The 18,811-nt window shown below is 42.6% G+C and overlaps 1 protein-coding gene across 3 annotated transcripts in view; it reads left to right on the forward strand.

The window, feature by feature from the left end:
* The window catches only part of SLC35F3 (solute carrier family 35 member F3), a 631,678-nt gene that overhangs the window by 428,726 nt on the left and 184,141 nt on the right, over positions 1–18,811 (forward strand). For all 3 annotated transcript variants that reach the window (XR_008792318.1, XM_056113593.1, XM_056113594.1), the window contains one exon: positions 6,941–7,265. Coding sequence is in view for 2 of the 3 variants with exons in the window: in XM_056113593.1 (XP_055969568.1) it covers positions 6,941–7,265 (325 nt within the window). In the remaining variant the exon portion in view is untranslated. The remainder of the gene's footprint in view (positions 1–6,940; positions 7,266–18,811) is intronic.

The following is an 18,811-nucleotide window of genomic DNA, read 5'->3' on the forward strand; positions in this document are numbered from 1 at the left end:
TAATTTTTATTAGTAAAACACCATGAGGTACAGTTGTAGACTTACAAATTTTTGTGCTTGGGTTTCCATTATACAATGATCAAATATCCATCCCTCCACCAGTGCCCATTTTCCACCACCATGGATCCCAGTATCCCTCCCATCCCTACCCCCCTCATCCCACCCTGCCTCTGTGGCAGGGCATTCCCTTTTGTTCTCCCTCTCCTTTTGGGTGTTGTGGTCTGTAAAAGAGGCATTGAGTGGCAGTTATGTTCGGTCCATAGTCTACTTTCGAAATTTTAAGTATTGAATTTGAAATATTGAAATTGAAATTTCCCAGATGATTTAAATGTTTTAAGGCAAAGTAACACTGTATATACCCCTGTGAGGTTTATGAAGTTAAAGTCCATATTAAATTCTTAACATACATGATTAGTATATAGAATGTTAAGAATTTTTTGAAGTATTTATAGTTTTTCTATGTAGTTTACATAATGTAGGTTTAAGTTTAATAGAAATATAAGAATGAGTGAGGTAATGAAATTGACATTATTATCTTAAGAGGTTCTTATACAGAAATGAAGCATCAGACCTGTGGTATTATTTATTAATGGGTTCCTTGGGAAGTTTGCTGTGAGACTTCCTAAAATGTGTTCCAATAATAGAAGTTACAATACAGTGGGTCGGGCATTTGCCTTGCACATGGCCAACCCGGGTTCGATCTCTGGAAGTCCATAAAGTCCCCTGAGCCTGCCAGGATTGATCCCTAAGTTTTAAAACTTTATTGCCATGATTAAAATGTAAATGAATAAATGAATAAGTACACTCTGGGCCTAAACTGATCCCCTGAGCTGTGCCAGGAGTAATTCCTGAGTGCAGAAATGACCCATAAGCACCACCAGGTGTGGCCCCCAAACAAAACAAAAACAATAGGGAAGTTAGCACACTTGCCTTCTATTGGTCCACACAACACTTTGTCTGAGCATTTCCACACTTCTATGCAGCTATCTCCTAGAAAGTCGCATTGGTCCCTGGTTACACCTTACCTGGGTTACAGCTGTGTTAAATTCCAGCTGATTGACATGTGCATAATCATGAATGAAAACCAAACAGTGGAAAATGACACCTCTTCCACCTTCTCATGTTCCCTGGTAAAAGCAGTGCCGCAGAGCCACACTTTGGGCTGCAGCCCGGTTTCGGCAAGTCACGGGGTTCTGTAATGGAGTGTCTGAGGCCTTTCACAGCACCAGCTGCCAGAGACTGTGGTTTTTAAGGAGAGCTTCAAAGTAGGACAAAGCAGGCCATCAGCAGGAAGCCAGATTAAGCCAATGAGGCAAAAAAAAAAAATTATTTTGCATGCAGAGCAAAATTGGAGAGAACTTTGGTCTTCTTTAAGACATGGGTGGGATGGGGAGAGCTCTGTCCCTGTGGAGCTTTTACAGTCAGGAACAGTAAGCATCTTCCGGTTCTCTTCAGCCCCTTCTCACCACCCAGAATGTGAGTAGACACCACAAATATCACTGATCCAGTGTGTAAACACACAAAAAAGGATGGGCAAAAGGACGGCAGTGGCCTATCTCTCCCGCCGCCCGCGTTCAGTAGTCTCAGGCCATTTCCCCACTTCAGGGAGGTCGATGGCAATGGTCAGGCGAAGGAAGGAAACGAGGGCCAGGCTGGTTGGTCTTAGTAGCAATTTATTACATGGACGAGATGTATGTCATGGAGGCCTCAGGATCTCTCAAGCACGTGCTCCTTTGTTCTCTCAGCTTCTGTCCTCAGCCCCATCTTCCCAGGTTCTCTGATGCACATGTCCTCCCAGAGAGCCCTGAAATCTCCCTTATATAGATCATGGTATCTCTAAAGGGCTCAATACAGTGATATCATCAAAAGGAGTTAGAGAAAGAACAATGAGATAGCAGAACATACATTGTTTCTTTACATCCATGGGCCAGTAATCTTGGCCTCACCTTTTACAAACTATAAGCACTTGGATTAGCACATCAAAGACCAGTCTGCTGGAGTTTGGAATCTACATCTCAAAGATCAGCCTGCCTGGAGTCAGGCATCTACATCCCCAAGATCAGGCCTGGCTTGGCACCTGGGATCTGCGTATCTAAGACCAGCTAGGTTTCTGTGAGACAAGGGAAACTGCCTCTTACAATATACTGAAATCATTTACTGAAGGCAGTTTGAAGGGGAGAAAAGTTCAGTCTCATCCAAGCTAGTCAGGACACACAAAGCAGTTTCTACGGCAGACTCTCACTTAGCAGATCGACTCACCCTAGAACAGAATTCGCAGGGTGTGTTTCTCCTCTCCTTGTCCGACCAACATATAAGCATTCATAATATAAATCATTTTGTATGGACACAGTAAGAAATACTTTAAGTTCATACTTTAAGTTCAAACTCTCCTAGGGCTACCTCGATCTCAGACTGCAGTGCTCAGGCCAGATATCTTTCCTATTCCTAGAAGCAGGATCCTAGTCTTGTCGTTACTTTTGGATCATGACAGCATTTGCCCATGATCAAACTCTTAACCTATAGTTAAGAATCGTGGCACCTTGGCCTGGCCCATCACGATGCCAGGGTAGCACATAACTTACCAGCTTGCCCTGGTTCCATCCAGTCCCACGTCAGGACCCTGCCCTTGGGGTTCTAGGAAATGAGGGCAACTGAGGCTGAAGTTGAGAAAACAGATGCCCAGGAGTGAATAATATTCAAGGCCAATTAAATCCTAAGTTATAAAGCATAATGTTAATGGTCTTCCTGTATCTATACAAAAAGGGCATTGCTTTAAAGTAAACTGTTCATAAGGCATAAGGAGAGGAGAAAGGCAATATAAACTTACAGTATAAGTTCAGTGTCCTAGAAGGATGATTCCTTACAAATTGGTTGGGGAAGAGAGCATAAAGAAGTAGTTACAGACAAAGGAATGGGAGTGACTTGGGAGCATTGTGATGGGTGCAACCTGATAAACCTAAGCTCCTTGTACTCCAACAATCCAGAATACACAGGCCAGCTGTGTTTCCTAAACAGCACCACCCTCTGGACCATCAGCTGTTGAAGTGCAGATTCAACTCCTTGGCTCTGGCTTCTACAATTCCAGCAAGACAGAGAGCGAGCGCTAGTCCAGGGACTCATTTTTGAAGGTCCAAGATTCAGGAGCATAAGAAAATCTAGGAAAACTTTTTCTACTTAATTTGGTGTGGTGTGTTGTGTGTTGTGTATTGGTTCCCCCCAAGTCTTTGGCGACCCAAGGGTCACACCCATATGCCATCTCCTGCTGGTGCCAGTTAATCATTGGCCACCATCCAGATCACATAGTTTGTTCTCCTAGAAGAGAGCAACACGATGCCCACCATAGCCATGCCACCAGATTCCGTGCCAGGCTGTTTCACTCGGGGCGCCCCAGAGGGGGCGGATGAGAGCCCTTTCTGCCCCAATGGATCCAGCCCCAGCAGCTGAAAATCTCCAGAACCCAACCGCCACTATGTCAGGGCTGCTCCCCACATGCTTGGGCCAAACCTCACTACGAGTGATCATATTCCTGGACCACACAGCCACATTCACAGCCATGAGACACATTTTTTTTATAGCACTGTAGCACTGTCCTCCCATTATTCATCAATTTGCTCGAGAGGGACCAGTAACATCTCTAGTCTCTATTGTGAGACTTGTTACTGTGTTTGGCATATCGAAAAAGTCAGTGGTAGTTTGTCAGGCTTTGCCATGTGGGGAAGCTACTCTTGGTAGCTTGCTGAGCTCTCCAAGAGGAGCAGAGGAATCGAATCCAGGTCGCCCAGGTAGGTTGCATGTAAGGCAAACACCGTACCCACTGTGCTATTGCTCCTGCCCTTTTTTTGGTAGAAGAAAAAAAAAAACCTTTTTTTCATATATGTATTTTTTTTAAATGTAGGAGTACTGCTATTTATTCAGCCACTGATTAGCTGATTGAATTGTGCGTGAATTCCACCTTACTTTTTTTCATTTTTTATAATTTTATTTATTGAATCACTGTGAGAGCAGTTACAAAGCTTTTGGGTTTAAGTCTCGGTCATACAATGAAACATCCATACCTTCACCAGTGCCCATTCTCCACCCCCAACAACCCAGTATACCCCATCCCACACCCTTCCCCTACCTGTGGGGCAAATGATTTCCACATTACTCTCTCTCTACTTTGATCACATTCAATATTTTTACTCACCATTATTATTTGAGATTTTACCCCAACACTCAGATCTGCTGAAAAGGCAACAGTAGACAATTTGTTTTCTATTACTGGTTATGAATAACATATGATGTCACGTGGCTGCAGTAGTGGCCGTGCAATTTTGAAATTTCAAAATTTTAACACTTAAATCTAGAGGGATTTCTGCCCAAACCTGCTGGGTTCCGAGATTTGCTCCTGAGTCTCTGGGATCATGGCCGTTAAGCAGCTTGATCAGGAGCCAGAAAGGCCATTCGTGGGCAATGACTTGGGGTCTCATTGGGGTGGGGAGGACAGGACCGGCTCCCCCCTCATCCCGTGAGGCCCAAAATGTCTCGTCACTGGGGGCCTAAACCTGACTGTCCAATGGCCTCTGGAGGATGGCGGCCACCAAGGCGCTTGGGGGAAGCAGGGGGAGGGACAACACCCTTTTCCCCCTGGGGTGGCCCAGCGACAGTAACCTACTGAGGGGTCTGGACGTGTTTCTGCCAAAAGCCACTGGATTTTGAGATTTGTTTGAGTCTCTGGGATCATGGCCATTAAGCAGCTTGATCAGGAGCCAGAGAGGCCATTTGTGGGCGATGACTTGGGGTCTCGTTGGGGTGGGGAGGACAGAACCGGCTCCACCCCCATCCTATGAGGCCCAAAATGTCTCGTCACTGCGGGCCCAAACCTGACTGTCCAGTGGCCTCTGGAAGATGGCAGCCACCGGGCCGCCAGGTGGAACAGACCAAGGCACAAAACCTATTCCCACCTGGGTTGGCCCAGTGCCAGTAACCTACTGCAGGGACCAGACACATTTCTGCCAAAAGACGTTGGGTTTCGAGATTTGTTTCTGAGTCTCTGGGATCATGGCCATTAAGCAGCTTGATCAGGAGTCAGAGAGGCCGTTCGTGGGCAATGACTTGGGGTCTCGTTTGGGTGGGGAGGACAGGACTGGCTCCACCCCCATCCTATGAGGCCCAAAATGTCTCGTCACTGCGGGCCCAAACCTGACTGTCCAGTAGCCTCTGGAGGGTGGCAGCCACCAGGCCGCCAGGGGGAACAGGCCAAGGCACGAAACCTACCTGAGTTGGCCCAGCACCGGTAACCTATTGCAGGGATTGAACGCATTTCTGCCAAAAGCCGCTGGGTTTCGAGTTTTGTTTCTGAGTCTCTGGGATCATGGCCGTTAAGCAGTTCAATCAGGAACCCGAGAGGCCATGCCTCCAATTATATAGCTGAGCCGGAGGTGGTTTGTGGGTGTGTTTCCCACATACCTAACTTTTGGCCATTTACTTTCTTGGTAAACTTTGCCCCAAGTTTTTGGGTGTCTAGCCAAAGGCACAGCAGCAATTTTGGGGTATCTGGAAGTCTGAAGGCGCCATCAGGCTGCTGATGCACTTGCCTCACAGGTACAGATTGACCTGCTGGCAGCACCATACCCCCGAAAAAAATGTTTTATATATTTATACATCATTTTATTTGTGTGTTTAACATCTCATGACTATATATATTATTTCAATAAAATTATTGAATTTAATTTTATTGAAAATATTCAATAATTTTATTGAATCACCATAAGATAGTTACAAGCTTTCATGTTTGGGTTACAATCACAGAATGATCAAACTCCCATCCCTCCACCAGTGCACATTCCCACAACCAATCTCCCCAGTATATCCCCCTTCCCCACCCTCTCCCCTGCCTCTGTGGCAGACAGTATTCCCCATACTCTCCCTCTACTTTTGGGCATTATGATTTGCAATACAGACACTGAGAGGTCATCATGTTTGGTCCATTATCTACTTTCAGCACACACTTTCCATCCCTACCCAGTCTTCCAATCATCAATTTCTTAGTGATCCTTTCTCTATTCTAGCTGCCTTTTTCCCTTCGTTCATGAGGCAGGCTTCTAGCTAACAAGCAATCCTCCTAACCCTTCGTGTTATTCATTCCTACCCATTCTCCATAAGTACCACAACACATTTTATAGGGTTCAAATAGTACGCAACAAATCATAGAGGGAAATATAAATATGCATATATGCATATTTTCAGATATATATACGAAAGCTCACATCACTCAACCTTTAACAACATGTTAGTGATAACCTAAAGAAATAGAACAATCTTCACACTATTTTCTCTATGGATACTTTTTGTAGCATTTTCAGCAGGTTTCCATAACAGACAATACAAAATATGTTATTTACGTTGTGCTTTATGACAGGGATGGATTGGGGCTGGAGATGGAAACACCCGAAATATGGTGGTAGGAAGGTGTAATGATGATGGGATTGGTGTTTGATAGTAACTGTAATCAAATATTGTGAACTACCTTAGCTCTGTAGCACCATTGTCCCATTGTTCATTGATTTGCTCGAGTGGGCACCAGTAATGTCTCCATTGTGAGACTTATTGTTACTGTTTTTGGAATATTGAATACGCCACCAGGAGCTTGCCAGGCTCTCCGAGAAGGACAAGGGAATCGAACCCAGGTTGGCTGCATGCAAAGCAAATGTCCTACCCGCTGTGCTATCGCTACAGCCCTGAGCTACATTATAAAATAAAAATTATTTTTAAAAATATTTGCCGTGTGTGTTGGTGTGTCATTCTTCAGGAAGTTGCCTCCATGTCCCTATTTATTACCTTGCATCTCCTTCCTGAGCTGGCTATTCTGATCATGACTTTGGGGTTGGATGCCTGAATGGAGCATGAGGGAGGCTGAGGTACAGAAGCCCTAGCTAACCAAGCCGTTCTCTTTCTTCAGGGGAGGAGCGCCCCCGGGAATCCCCGGGCCCCACTGAGGCCCAGGCGCCGGCTGGAGGGGAGGCCGGCGGGAGAACGAGCTCCCACTGCTGGAAATGCTCACACGAGCAGCTCAAGAAAGTCTTCTGGGGCGTGTTGGTGGTGCTGTGTGTGTGCTCATCCTGGGCCGGCTCCACACAACTCGCTAAACTGACCTTCAGGAAGTTCAATGCTCCCTTCACCCTGACGTGGTTCGCCACCAACTGGAACTTTTTATTCTTTCCGCTGTACTACGTGGGTCACATCTGCAAGTCTGAAGAGAAGCAGTCTGTGAAACAGAGATACAGGTAGGTTTTTTTTCTCATATTCAACCCTGCTTTCCAGACTAACTTTCGTTCTTGATACCTGGGGTCTACTTTATATGAAATAAGAGATGGCAGCAAATTCCAGGGGTGATCCCAGAACTTCCCAACTAGGGGAAGACTGTAGTAGTTACCTCTCCTTCCTCTAAGGATATATGAGACGTTGGAGCTAGTGGCTCTTGCCTGTAGCTTCCTGTCCTGCCTAGAAGTATTTGCTTTGAAGACTTGTTTACTCATTCCCTTTCCGATCCCAGCCATTGACGCTTTCGGTTGTGTGATTACTAAAAGTTAGACTAGGTCTGACCTAAAGTTTTTTTAAAATTTTTATTAGTGAAAAACCATAAGGTAGAGCTGAAGACTTACAAGTTTTTTGCTTGGGTTTCAGTTATAAATTGATCAGGTACCCATCCCTCCACCAGTGCCCATTCTCCACCACCAATGACCCCAGTATCCCTCCCACCCCCCCTTCCCCCCCATCATATCCTACCTCTGTGGCAGGGCGTTCCCTTTTGTTCTCTCTCTTTTGGGTACTGAGGTTTGCAAAAAAGGCATTGAGTGGCAATCATGCTCAGTCTATAGTCTACTTTCAGCATGTATCTCCCATCATGGAAGGACTCTCCCAACATGCTTTACTTGGTGTTCCGTTCTCTATCTGAGCTGCCTTCTCCCTCAGTATGTGCGGCTGTCCTTCAAGCCATGGAGTGAACCTCTTGGTACTTATCTCGGCTATTCTTGGGTGTTAGTCTCGTATTTTGTTACTTTATATTCCCCAGATGAGTGCACTCTTTCTATGTCTGTCCCTCTATTTCTGACTCATTTCACTTAGCATGATACTTTCCATGTAGTACCACCTGATGTAAATTTCATGACTTCATCTTTTCTAACAGATGCATCGTACTCCACTGTGTAGATGTACCAAAGTTTGTTTAACCAGTCATCTGTTCTCAGGCACTCGGGTTTTTTCCAGATTTTGGCTATTGTGAACAGTGCAGCAATGAACATAAAAGTGCAGATGTCATTTCGACTATATATTTTAGCCACTCCAGGATATATTCCCAGAAGTGGTATTGCTGGGTCAAATAGGAGCCCAATTTCTAATTTTTTGAGAATCATCCATACTGTTTTCCAAAAGGGCTGAACCAGTCAGCATTCCCACCAGCAGTGAAAGTGAGTCCCTTTCTCGCCACATCTGCACCAACACCAGATGCTTTTATTCTTTTGGATTTGGGTCAGTCTCTGTGGTGTGAGAGGATATCTCGTTGTTGTTTTGATTTGCATCTCCCTGATGATTTATGATGTAGAGCATTTTCTCATGTGCCTTCTAGCCATTCGGATTTCTTTGAGAAAGTTTCTGTTCATTTCATCACCCCATTTTTTGATGGGGTTGGATGTTTTCTTCTTGTGGAGTTCAACCAGTGCTTTGTATATCTTTGATATCAACCCCTTATCAGATAGGTATTGGGTGTATATCCTTTCCCATTCTGTAGATTGTCTATTCGTGGGCGTTTGTTGTTCCATATGAATTTCAGGAGTGTTTGATCTATTTCTTTGAAGAATTTTATGGGTATCCTTTTAAGGATCGAATCTGTATTATGCTTCGGGTAGTATTGCCATTTTGACAATGTTAATTCTTCCTATCCATGAGCAGGGAATATGTTTCCATTTCCTCATGTCCTCTTTTATTTCATGGAATAGCGTTTTGTAGTTTTAATTGTAGATGTCCTTTACCTCTTTAGTTAGGTTGATAACAAGGTATTTTATTTTCTGGGGCATGATTGTGAACGGGATTGTTTTTTTCATGTCACTTTCCTCTGTCTCAGTATTTGCATTTAGGAAGGCCATGGATTTGGGGGCATTAATTTTATACCCTGAGACTTTACTGTACAAGTCTATTGTTTCTAGGAGTTTCTTGGTAGAGGATTTAGGATTCTCAAGATATGGTATCATATCATCTGTGAATAGTGAGAGTTGGATTTCGTCCTTTCCTATCTGGATTATTTTAATGTCTTTTTCTTGTCTAATCACTTTTGCAAGTACTTCCAGTACTATATTGAACAGAAGTAGTGATGGTGGGCATCCTTGTCTTGTCCCTGATCTTAGAGGAAGTCCCTTAGTTTTTCCCCATTGAGGATATTGCTTGCCATAGGTTTGTTGTAGATGGCTTTGACTATCTTGAAGAAAGTACCTTCGTAATGCATTTTGGTGAGAGTTTTCATCATAAGCGGGTGCTGGATCTTGTCAAAAGCTTTCTCTGTGTCTATTGATATGATAATATGTTTTATCTTTACTTTTGTTGATATGATGGATTATGTTGATTGATTTCTGAATGTTAAAGCATCCTTGCATCCCTGTGATGAATCCCACTTGGTCGTGGTTTATAATTTTTTTGATGAGTTCTACAGAATTCTATCTGCTAATATTTTGTTGAGGATCTTCGCATCAGTGTTCACCAGGGATATTGGCCTATATTTTTCTTTGTTGGTGGTGTCTTTGCTTGCTTTAGGTATTAGAGAGATACCTGCCTCATAGAAGCTATTTAGGAGAGTTACTGTTTCCCAATTTCCTGGAAAAGCTTGAGGAGAACTGGCAACAGGTCTTCCTTAAATGTTTGGAAGAATTCACTAGTGAATCCGTCTGGGCCTGGGCTTTTGTTTTGGGGAAGACTTTTGATTACAGTTTCTATTTCCTTGATATGAATGGGTCTATTCAGGTATCCCAAGTCTTCTTGGTTCAATCTTGGGAGATTATAGAAATTCAGGAATTTATCCATTTCTTCTAGGTTCTCTTGTTTCGTGGCATACAGACTCTCAAAGTAGTTTTTGATGATCTTTTTAATTTCATTGGTTTCTGTTGTGATGTCCCCTTTTTCATTTCTGAATCGGTTTATTAGGCTTCTCTCTCTCTCTTTCTTTGTGAGTCTTGCTAGTGCTTTTTCAATCTTGTTTATTTTCTCAAAAAATCAGCTCTTGGTTTCATTGATCTTTCAAATTGTTTTTTGGGTTTTCATGTCATTTAATTTCTGCTCTAAGTTTTAATATTTCTTTCCTTCGACCAAATTTGGGTTCCTTTTATTGGTATTTTTCTAAGATCTTGAGCTGTTAGGTCAGGTTATCTATATAGGCCCTTTCTTCCTTCTTTATGAATGCTTTCAAGGCTATAAATTTTCCTCTTAACACAGCTTTAGATGCATCCCATAGGTTCTTGTAGCTCATGTCTTCATTCTCATTTTTTTCCAGGTATTTTTTGATTTAGTCCTTGACTTCCTTCCTAACCCACTCATTGTTCAACATTGAGTTGTTTAATTTCCAGGTGTTTGATTTGTTTCCCGGTGTCTTTGTGTGATTTACTTCTATCTTCAGTGCATTCTGGTCTGAAAATATTGTTGATACTACTTATATCTTCCTGATTGATTCTATTGAGGTATGTTTTATGGCTTATCACGTGGTCTGTTTTGGGAAATGTTCCGTGTGCACTGGAGAAGAATGTGTATTCTTTCTTTTTGGGGTGTAAATCCCTGTATAGGTCCATTAGCCCTCTCTCTTCTATTTCTTCCTTCAAAGCCAATGTTTCCTTGCTGAGTTTTGTTCTTGTTGATCTATCCAGAAGTGATAAGGTGATGTTGAAATCTCTGACTACTATTGTGTTGCTAGCAATGTCCTCCTTAAAATCTGTTAGCAGTTGTTTTAAGCATTTAGCTGGTCACTCATTAATTGCGTATATATTTAAGAGTGCGATTTCTTCCTGTTGTACGTGTCCCTTCATAAAGAGAAAATGGCCTTCTCTGTCCCTTCTAATCTTTTTTAACTTGAAATTTATGTTGTCGCATATCATTATGGCCACCCCAGCTTTTTTGATGGGCTGTTTGCTTGCAGGATTGTTTTCCATCCTTTAACTTTGAGTCTGTGTTTTCTCTGAGATGATTTTCTTGTAGGCAGCAGAATGTTGGGCACTGTCTCTGAATTCATTTTGCCACTCTGTGTTTCTTGATTGGTGCATTTAGACCATTGACATTGAAAGAGATTATTGTCATGGGGTTTCGTGCCATCTTTCGGTAGGGGTTGGTTGTGCTTATAAGTGTTTTCCTTATTATCTTACAGGAGCTCCTTTAATTCTTCTTTTAGATTTGGTTTTGAGTCTATGAAGTTCCTGAGCTGTTGTTTATCTATTAAATGGTGTATCATTCCATTGAGTTTGAGTGAGAGTTTAGCTGGATAAAGTATTCTTGGTGAGGTGTTCAGTTCATTGAGTTTTTTCACTATATCCCACCATTGTCTTTGGACTTGGAGGGTTTCCTCTGATAGGTCTGTTGTAAATCTAATAGGTGCTCTTTTATATGTGATTTCCTTCTTTAACCTTGCTGCTTGCAGTATTGTGTCTCTGTCCACAGCATCCATTGTTCTGACTATGATATGCCTTGAAGTGGTTTTTTTTAGGATCTCTTTTAGTTGGCACCCTTCTGGCTCCTTGGATCTCGATGTCTGCTTTCTTTAACTCTGGTAACTTTTCAGCAATGATCTCTTTGACTGTGGCTTTTTCATTGGGGTTATCTCCCTGTCCTTCTGGTACCCTGATGATTCTATTGTTGTTCCACTTGGCTTCATCCCCTGGGTCTCTGATTCTCCTTAGAGCTATTTTGAGGTCTTTTCCCATTCTTTGTTGTTTCCTATGCGATTTCTGTTGCTCATCTTTAAGCTCACTGATCCCGTCTTCAGCTGTAGTCATTCTACTGTTGAGGGCACCACTGAGTTTTTAATTTCATCTACCGAATCCTTTATTTGTGACACTTCTTTTTGTAGCTTTTTGATTTCTGCTCTCATTTCTTCCTGTATTTTCTCTACTATCCGTTCCAATATTTCTTTAATTTCTTCCTTCAATTTTTTGTATGTCTCCTCCATTGATTCTTTGCAGTAGTTCCTTGAACATCCTCAGCATTTCATCTCGGACTTCTTTATCAGGAGAGCATATTTGTGGGTAACTCCTGTTGAGGATTCAATACTCTTTTCTTCATCCTCTCCTCGTAGTGGAGATTTGCACTGTTTCTTCATACTGTTGTGGTTGTCTAGAGGTAAAACCTTGGAATTCACTAGCACTGTTCCCTCTTATCATGAGAAAGGATTCTGAATAAGGTCAGTCGATGGTGGTCACCCTTCTCTCTTTCTAGAATCTGTCCTTCCTCTCAGGCATTATTCTGTGGCTTCTGACAGGCATCTAGTAAAGCGTTGGAGAAGGTGCTCTCTTATATTGGGCTTGTACAGCTTCTTGTGTACTGGTCTTTTGTTGGAATTGGAGTAGGCCAGTGGATTATTGTTGTTTTGTAGTTGAGGCGGCAGGATTTTTTCCACAAAATTAGGTGATAAAGGCTGGGAGTGAGAAATAGAACTACAGCCATCAGAGTCCATCTACCTCAGAGAAGGCCACGCCCACTGTTAAGGAGGCCACACCCTGTATGTGGAGACCACTCCCCCAGCTGGTCCAACAGACTGACTGACCTAGGAACCTACAGAGGAGGGCAGCGCTGAGAAGAGGTGGGCAGGTAGTCCAGTAGAACTCAGGCAGGGGTTCCCCAAAGTCTCCTCCAGCTGCCTAGCAGTGGGAGCCCCTGCGCAGGGAAAGGGGCGCACATGGGGGGCACGGGGCTGACCTCAAGTTTTAATAGCCTCATGACCAGTGTCTAGATTTTGGCATCATTTTATCATATAAAGTCTCTTTTGTAAAGGTATCAGAAACCTTGGCCCTAAACCATGGCCCTCAATGTACAATAGGACTCCCTGAAGATTTCCTTAGGACTCCAAAGTTCAGTTTCCACGCTGGATTCTCATATTTGTCAATGACTAGTCTCATGATTGCTGTGTCAATAGCAACCAGTCCAAGTCCTATCAGCTCAGAAAACACTTAGGAAGAGAGTTTGGCAAAATTGCTTAGGTAGGTCTTAGGACCTATAAACAGTTCCAGATGTAGAAAATTAGCCAGAGTGTTCACTGCTTTCTTCTGCCATGCTGCTCTGCCTGAAACATGCACCCACATAAAATTTTTTCCATGGTCCACTTACCAACCATCTTAGATTTCCAGAAAGAAATGCGGTTTAGAGTAAAAATTCCATCATTGTAGCACCATAGAATTGGAGATATGAGGCACCTATCTGTTTTAGGTTCAAAGAGAATTTTAACTGGCTCCTTTAAAGATCAAATTCTAAATTAGCATTTTTGCTGAAGAAAAGAACTCTGCAGCAGAATAGAGACAAGGCAATACCCAAATATGTCCCCTTAGTGGAAAAGATTTGGAAATCTGGAGTAGTCGAACAGTGAGTAGGGTGCTTGCATTGCATGCAGCCAACCCAGGTTCAATTCTCGGCATCCCATATGGTCTCCAAGAATGATCCCTGAGAGAAGAGCCAGGAGTGATCCCTGAGTATCACCTGAGTGTGTCCCCAAAATAAACAAACAAAATTGGGGAAAATTAGGGAAATATGGCATGAAAAAAACCTATACAATGTTCTAGAACTACTACCCAGGCCTGGGGCAGTCAGAAATCTGGCTTAAACTGGTAGTTCAAGGACTAGCCAGAAATTGCCTAGAAGAATTTAGTGCTCCTCTGAATAGCAGCCAAAAGAATATGGAAAGAAATAAGTTGAGCAACTTGATAAGACCCAAGATTGTTCGCAAGACAAGAGAAAAATAATGACCTGCTTTCAGTCACAGAAAAACAGTATTGAGTAAGTAATGTATTTAACAGTTAAGTAGCCTGTATCACTGTCATCCTGTTATTCTTTGATTTCCACGAGCAGGCACCAGTAACGTCTCCTTCATCCTAGCCCTGAGATTTTAGAAAGTGCCACATTTGAGGCTCTTTCAGGGTCAGGGGAATGAGACCCATCTTTGTTACTGGGTTTTGGCATATCGAATACACCACGGGAAGTTTGCCAGACTCTGTCATGCAGGCAGGATACTCTCAGTAGCCTGCAGGGTTCTCCAAGAGTAAGAACTAGATAATAAGGTGTCATGTGGTGCGAATGTGGCCATGTGCTTCCCGGAGCTGGGTTTTATAGTCTCTGGGTCTTGGCCGTTGATGGGATAACACAGTGCCTGGGGGCAGTTGGTGGGTGTAATGCCTACCTACTGGAAGATGCGGGATCTGGGTGGAGGAGGCTCAGTACCTATCCGAGCAGGCTTGGAGATCTCAGCCTCGGGTCCTGCATGCCTGGGTTTCTCTGCCAGTTCTTTCATGTGTGAGGCTCATCTGAATGTGTAGAGAGTGGTGTTAAGCATGCCTGTGGCTGGTTCCAGGGGTCTTCGGCTTCCAGGAAAGGCAAGGAAACTTGAAAAATTATTCCCCTGTTTTCTTCAACCATGCAGTCTGATTGATGCTGTCCTAATCAAAGTCCTGATCATGACCACCACTTACCATAGAACAAAACTAGCACTGCATTGTCAATTAGGGAGACCCAGAACCACCTAGCTAGTTGTGCTGAAAACAACACAGAAGGAACCAAGCTCGTAGCAGCTAAGAAGTTCAGTTACGAAGAGATGAAAGATCACAGATGGAGACTTTGTCAACAACAGAACCACAAGAGAGGGTAGGATGGTGATCATCAGATGGTCAATGAAGTCAGTTACAACTTTTCCCAGTTTGTATGTTAAAGCTAAGAGAATAAAACGACATGTGCTAATATTCATTGTTAGATGCTCAGTTGGGGCAAGTCAATGTCATCTCCTTGATTACAAAGTATTGTGTGATCGAATGAAACACATTCTATATGCAAATCCACCCACACATCCGCCCACCATCCATTCATCCCTCCATCCACTCTTCCATCCATTCTTCTACCTTCCATCTATCACCCAGGAGGCTAAGGATGATGAGTAGAAGTTCTGAGTGTGGAGGCACCAATAGAAGGCTGAGGTTCATTTTGTCTGAAGGGGCATGTAGTTACCCCAGCAACTTCTATCCACTCTATCCAGACCCAAAGCCCTTCATTAGCCTTGATCCATCACTGGCTCACTTGTTCTATATCCCTATATGAATTCTTCTCTCCTGTAAGAATTCATGGAAAGTCTACTATGATCCTAAACTGCAAGGCCCAAGGAATGGGAAACTTGAAGCATATTTCTCCCTTTGAGATGTTCATAACCTAGAGGTGAAGCCACCTTTGAGTGCTAAGAAAAGAGCACCTGACCTCTTGACCTCCAGCAGAATCAGAGAACTCTATTTAAGCTGTTAGCAGAGAGTCAGTCCAGAGGGCAGAGGGAAAAGCAAAATATCCTGTGATCAGCACATCCATTTGAAAGGCAAGTATGCTAATCAATTATATTACCAACACACTAGCTCAGGACATCCATTTGTCTTCACTTTTTCTTATAACTTGCAGCAATCTCAATTTCAATCTTCAAGAATTGATTCAGAAGTAACTTATTTGGGCTAGAGAGTTAGTTCAGTGGGTAATGTATTTGCCTTCCATACAGCCAGCCTGGGTTCAATCCTAGGTATCACATATGGTCCCCTAAGCACAAAACCAGGAGCAATCCCAGAGCACAGATAGGTGTAGCCCAATCTCTCCCTCATAAGTAACAGCTTTCATCCAGATATTTGCTTAATGCTTTGTTTTATAAATCTTTTAGAAAAATTGATCAAGTATTTTGGTAAGGAGTTTTATTTGACCCTTGTCTTATGTTTGGTGAAAAGTGTGTCAGTCATCTATATCTTCATGCCCGGAATTTAGCTTCAGCAATTCTGACTATAAATACCTGTGCCCTCAGACCTCCTCATCCCCAAACCCCTGCACACATGCATTAAACTATCTGATCAGCATATACAGAGATACAGGCTAACACATAATCAATGTCCCAAGTATAAAGGGAGGTTATAATGACTCCCTGCATTATGGAAGAAATTAGAGAGAGGGTGGCAGGTCTACTTTCAGCTACATTTGCCCTGCCTTGTTGTTTAAAGCATTTAAGAATGCATTGGTGGAGAAATGAAACATTGTCTTTGTATCCCTGATTGTAACTTTGCCCTCATTCGTGCACATTGGGCCTCCTACTCTGCAGAGTCTCCCTATCTATCCTATCAACATGATATATGCGTTTGAGCTCATTTGTTTTCCCTCAGTTATCAGCCTATCCCACCACACCACAGCTAACAGCATGGGTTCCATCCCTGTGACATTTAGTGATAGCCAGACATAAGCAAGTCTAGAATATTCTATAGGTGATCTTTCAACTTTCACTGAGGCAAGTAGGAAGCATTATATTATCTCCTAATTTCTTATGTTCCCATATATCTAGTATTTATCCCCAGATTATCTGAAGTCTCTTGTTAATATTTAATATCAAAGAGTAATCTTTTAATTGTAGAGTATACATCAAAATGTGTAACATCCGTAAACTGCTGAATTTGTCTAATTCAGTTGTATCAGTGTTATTTTTCCCAATGAAGTCTCATTAAACTTTTGTTAAAATGTTAGTTCCAAGGCCATAGAGATAGTACAGCAGGTAGGGTGTTTGCCCTGCAAGCAACTGCCCTAGGTTCAATCCCCAGCCCTCCATATTGTCTCCCAATCCCCTTCAGTAGTAATCCCTAAGTGAAGAGCTATGAGTAATCCCTGAATACAGCTGGATGTAGCACTGTAGCACTGTCCTCCCATTGTTCATTGATTTACTCGAGCAGGCACTGGTAACATCTTCATTGTGAGACTTGTTGTTACTGTTTTGGCATATCGAATATGCCATGGGGAGCTTGCCAGACTTTGCCATGTGGGCAGCATACTCTTGGTAGCTTGCCGGGCTCTCTGAGAGGGACAGAAAAATAGAACTCAGGTTGGCCACGTGCAAGGCAAACGCCCTACCCACTGTGCTATCGCTCCAGCCTCAAAAATAAAAACAAAAAAAATTATTTTTAATGCTAATATTTTAGGTCTAAAGAATGGCAACCTTTTAGCTGCCTATTAGTTTAAGATAACCTTGACTGCACTTATTAAAAAGATAACAGGAAGTACCAGGGTTCTTTGTGAATATATGCAAGAATCACATAGGGTGGAATAAGAGGGATGGCTTTTCCCTAAACAGGGGACAGTTCTCTTCTATCAATAGGCTTGAGGAACAGTTAACATTCCACTTTATGATGAAGAACTCCTGTCAGTGACATGTAAGAAAGTGCATAGAGGCATGTGCAGGTTGTATGTGCTTGTGTGTTAGGACTGAAGGTAATGGGTATACTGCCAATGTGACCACCCTTTCTTACACAGCTAGTTTTAAGTTGTTTCTTCATCATTTTCTTAGGTAATAAATAGTAGAAAGCCAACTCACAGTGTGTTTTATAATCACATCACATCTAATAAAAAGACCATTTGTGTAGATATCAAACAAGAATAAAGAAACTTTGAGGCTTCTCAAAACCAATTCATCTATATCAAAGAGCCTCTGATGCTCAGAGAAGGGATCTGAGAACTTTGTTCTTTGCAGTCCCACACCTCTTCAGAAACATTACCAAAAAAGAAATGGGTTAACACACTTTCCTCAAGGAAGAAGCCTGCAGAGAGGCAATCCAAACTACAATTCTCAGAGGTAGTTCTTGGGCAGGGTATAAAATGGGGTAAAAGAGTCATCTTCTGGCCTCTCATACTCTGGTATAGATCTTGTCTGAACAGAATTGAATGGGATTGTATATGAAGTCCCAAATTGTACTTGATCCAGAGGTTTGCTATCTGTCTTTGTTAACTACAAATATGAGTCCCTAAACACAAACCATGACTCCTGCTCTCTAAAGGTTGTGGTGCTGATGATTCAAAGGCAGTTACAGATGACTGAGCTGTTTCTCAGTATTATTCAAGTAAGTCACACAGCTGCTATGTGGAGCCTATAGCACGAAGAAGAGCATGCTGCTACTATTTGGGGCTTGTTGGGGTGATCGTGGTTCTTGGCAGAGGTGAGTTTTGAGATACGTTTTAACAGGATGTATCTGTCATAGCAGAAAACTCCTGTGGCACTGGCCATGTCATGTTTTTTTTCCAAATTTGAAATGAAAGACAGACTTGCAAAGTAATTCATTTGTCTAGGAATCAATGTCCTTTCATGCTCTTTAGCATTCTGTGAAGCTCCTGAATTTTAAAAAATCTTTTATTTAAAACATATGCATGAAGTGGATATATGCCATTTTCATTCCACTATTACCATCTTGGTCTTTGCTGTACTTACAGCACATGGCTAAATTTAAATGGCTACCCCTGTTCGCAGAATAGGTAATCTAACAACTTCCAAAGCACTCACTTGCCTGTCTATCCCTAGGACGTCACATGACTACTACCAAGTTATGAACAATTGCCTTGTAGGGCAGAGGAGTAATGAAGCCATGTGTCAGAGGGAACGGATTTTGAAATCAATATCCTTGACTTCAATACATTTGATGGGCACTGAAGTCAAGCTGATTCAGGTTCTCATATCTAAAAATATGTTGCTCAAAGTCACAAACTCGAGTGTTCCTTTCACTTCTGTGTCCTCCTAAACACCGGTCCTGGAATAGTTTATCAGTGCCATATT

This window comes from Sorex fumeus, unplaced genomic scaffold (assembly GCF_029834395.1).
Source record: "Sorex fumeus unplaced genomic scaffold, SorFum_2.1 ptg000021l, whole genome shotgun sequence".
NCBI lineage: Eukaryota > Metazoa > Chordata > Mammalia > Eulipotyphla > Soricidae > Sorex > Sorex fumeus.